Here is a 2,294-nt window from a genome sequence, read left to right as displayed (position 1 = left end):
CATTTTAAAAAAGTGATGAGAGTAAAAAATATGTTTTCCATATTTATTTAAGTCAGTTTATATTTCTTGTCAATGTATGAAAACATTTCACACTGAATTACAAAGGGGTCCACTGAAAAACACGTGGGGAGTTGCAATATTTCTTTCAGAGTAGGGAGTGCTCAACATATGAGTGAATGTCCATTCTGCATTTCATAATATTTCAACACAATAATAATCAGTTGCTAGCTTCAGAAGTAACAGCAAGATAAAACAAAATTAGATTAGGTACAGATATTCATGTTTTCTTTAATGCTTCACACTAAGATACAGGTACAATAGATAAAATACGAAGTAAGTATGACCATTTACACCAAGTATATGAAAGTTTTGTGTTCTTAATGATAAAATGAGAAGTAATGAACAATGCGTAATGAGTTTTCTGTGCAGATGTGAACAATAAATGTTTTTGTTTTAATAAATACTTGATTATTTTAGTAGAATAACTTACTGTATTAAAAAAAAAAAAGTACTCCAATATTAACTTATTAACAGTGACTCAGTGAGTGGGTCAGAACGAGTCACATTTTCACGATATCAGTCTAGATAATTTGTGAAAAACTTTGTGCTTTATCACAATACCTTTTCTTTCAACCAATGGTAAAAAACCTGAAATACCGTTAAAATTATTGTCATTTTATAATGTAAGTTACTTGATAATCACATTTATCTTATTAAAATTTCTAAATGTAAATGGTGAATCATATGAGAGTTCATCTTTACGTACAGCACTTGGAAACCTGAAGAGGATAATACTGTAGCATGGTACTTACACTAGAGTAAATTCAAGTATAATAATACAGCTCACAATTCCAACGTTTGTATGAAACTAACAAAGTGCTGAAAACATGTATCACTTCCCAGATTTTTTTTTTTTTTAACAAGTTGCTTTACAGTCAACAAATTACGGTCTCACACAGGAAAATTTTTAATCTATGTAACAATTAGTTTTTGAATATTGCCTTTTTTACAAATCATTGTACTATTAGATCAAGAAAGTTTGAAAAGCATATTATCATATAAACCTAAAAAAATTCACAGTAAAGTTACTCTTCCAAGGTCTTTCAAGTATATGTATAATGATGCTTTAAATTTGAAGGAAAAAAATTTAAAACACACAAAGAAAATTATATCAAGATTATCTTACATTTTTCATGTCCTTTGATTTTCTTTAATTCAAAATATCTTCACACAATCAACAACATTCAAATCAGAGTTGTTTAAAGCCAATAAGTTTTTTTTTTTCCAATTGGGAATACAAAATGTTTTAGAAAAAAGCATTAAATTGTTATTGCAAAGGAATTACTGAAAGTAACATACTGTAAAGAAAACACACACACATATGTAATAAAGACCTTTACAACAATTTGATCAAACCAAATTTTAAATTTCTTGACATACAGTCTTTGTAGTAGGTAGTGTTCTGCTTATCGTTTTCAAATTTATAAGACTCAAATAACACAAAACCAAATGTACCTGAAAAAAGTTATGGATAGTGAATTTCTAGTGAACTAGAGAATGGTTTTATAGGTTGCTTTTCTTGATATATATCATTTCTTTATTTAGAATACAGTTCTGAAAATTATGAATACCTGTATTCATGAACAGATCTGCCAGTACAAGCATTATGTTTTCATTTTACCTCAAAAAAGCTTGATGTTGTTGTTTGTCAAACACAAACAAAAAAAACAATACCCTTAGAACTAAGTGACAAACTAAAAAGGTAAAATCCAATGCAATCTTCTGGTTGTTGTCACAAATATATAAAGTTGAACCTAAAAACAAAAAGAAAAATGTGGAATTTTTATTATAGATGCATACTGACCATCAATTAAAACAGAGGTTACAAATATTATTCTTAACAGCAGTATATATGCAGCTTACATTTACTTAGTTCTATGAATATTTGAAACTGACATATGGCTGTAAATAAATATATTTAACTTGGTTCATTTAAACCGTGATATAGAAATAAAAATACATCTCAATACATTTACAACTTTGAGAAGATACTATTGCCAAAAACTATTAACTTGATTATGAGTGCTTTCAACTTTCGAGGACTATATATTCAGACACATGTTGATGCCTAAGTAAACTTGATAATAGAAAGGTCTATGTCATAACCATCAGTTATGACTTGTTGTTGTATTTAATTTAGATACTGACCATTGTAACGAATTTATCATTATGTGTTTATTTTTAATATGAACGTTGTTTGGATTGAATTTGTATTTAGAAATATGTGTGACTTG

At 27.8% G+C, this 2,294-nt stretch overlaps 1 protein-coding gene across 1 annotated transcript in view; it reads right to left on the bottom strand.

Annotated features, from left to right (window-relative positions):
• Nucleotides 1-263: 263 nt before the first annotated feature.
• The window catches only part of LOC106467316 (cleavage and polyadenylation specificity factor subunit 5-like), a 34,287-nt gene continuing 32,256 nt past the window's right edge, over nt 264-2,294 (bottom strand). The window contains exon 7 of the mRNA XM_013927661.2: nt 264-1,814. Within this exon, the coding sequence (XP_013783115.1) occupies nt 1,793-1,814 (22 nt within the window). The 3' untranslated portion in view covers nt 264-1,792. The remainder of the gene's footprint in view (nt 1,815-2,294) is intronic.

This window comes from Limulus polyphemus, unplaced genomic scaffold (genome assembly GCF_000517525.1).
Source record: "Limulus polyphemus unplaced genomic scaffold, Limulus_polyphemus-2.1.2 Scaffold2565, whole genome shotgun sequence".
Classification (NCBI taxonomy): domain Eukaryota; kingdom Metazoa; phylum Arthropoda; class Merostomata; order Xiphosura; family Limulidae; genus Limulus; species Limulus polyphemus.
The sequence above is the reverse complement of the archived record's forward strand: the minus strand, read 5'-3'. Positions and strand labels throughout refer to the sequence as shown.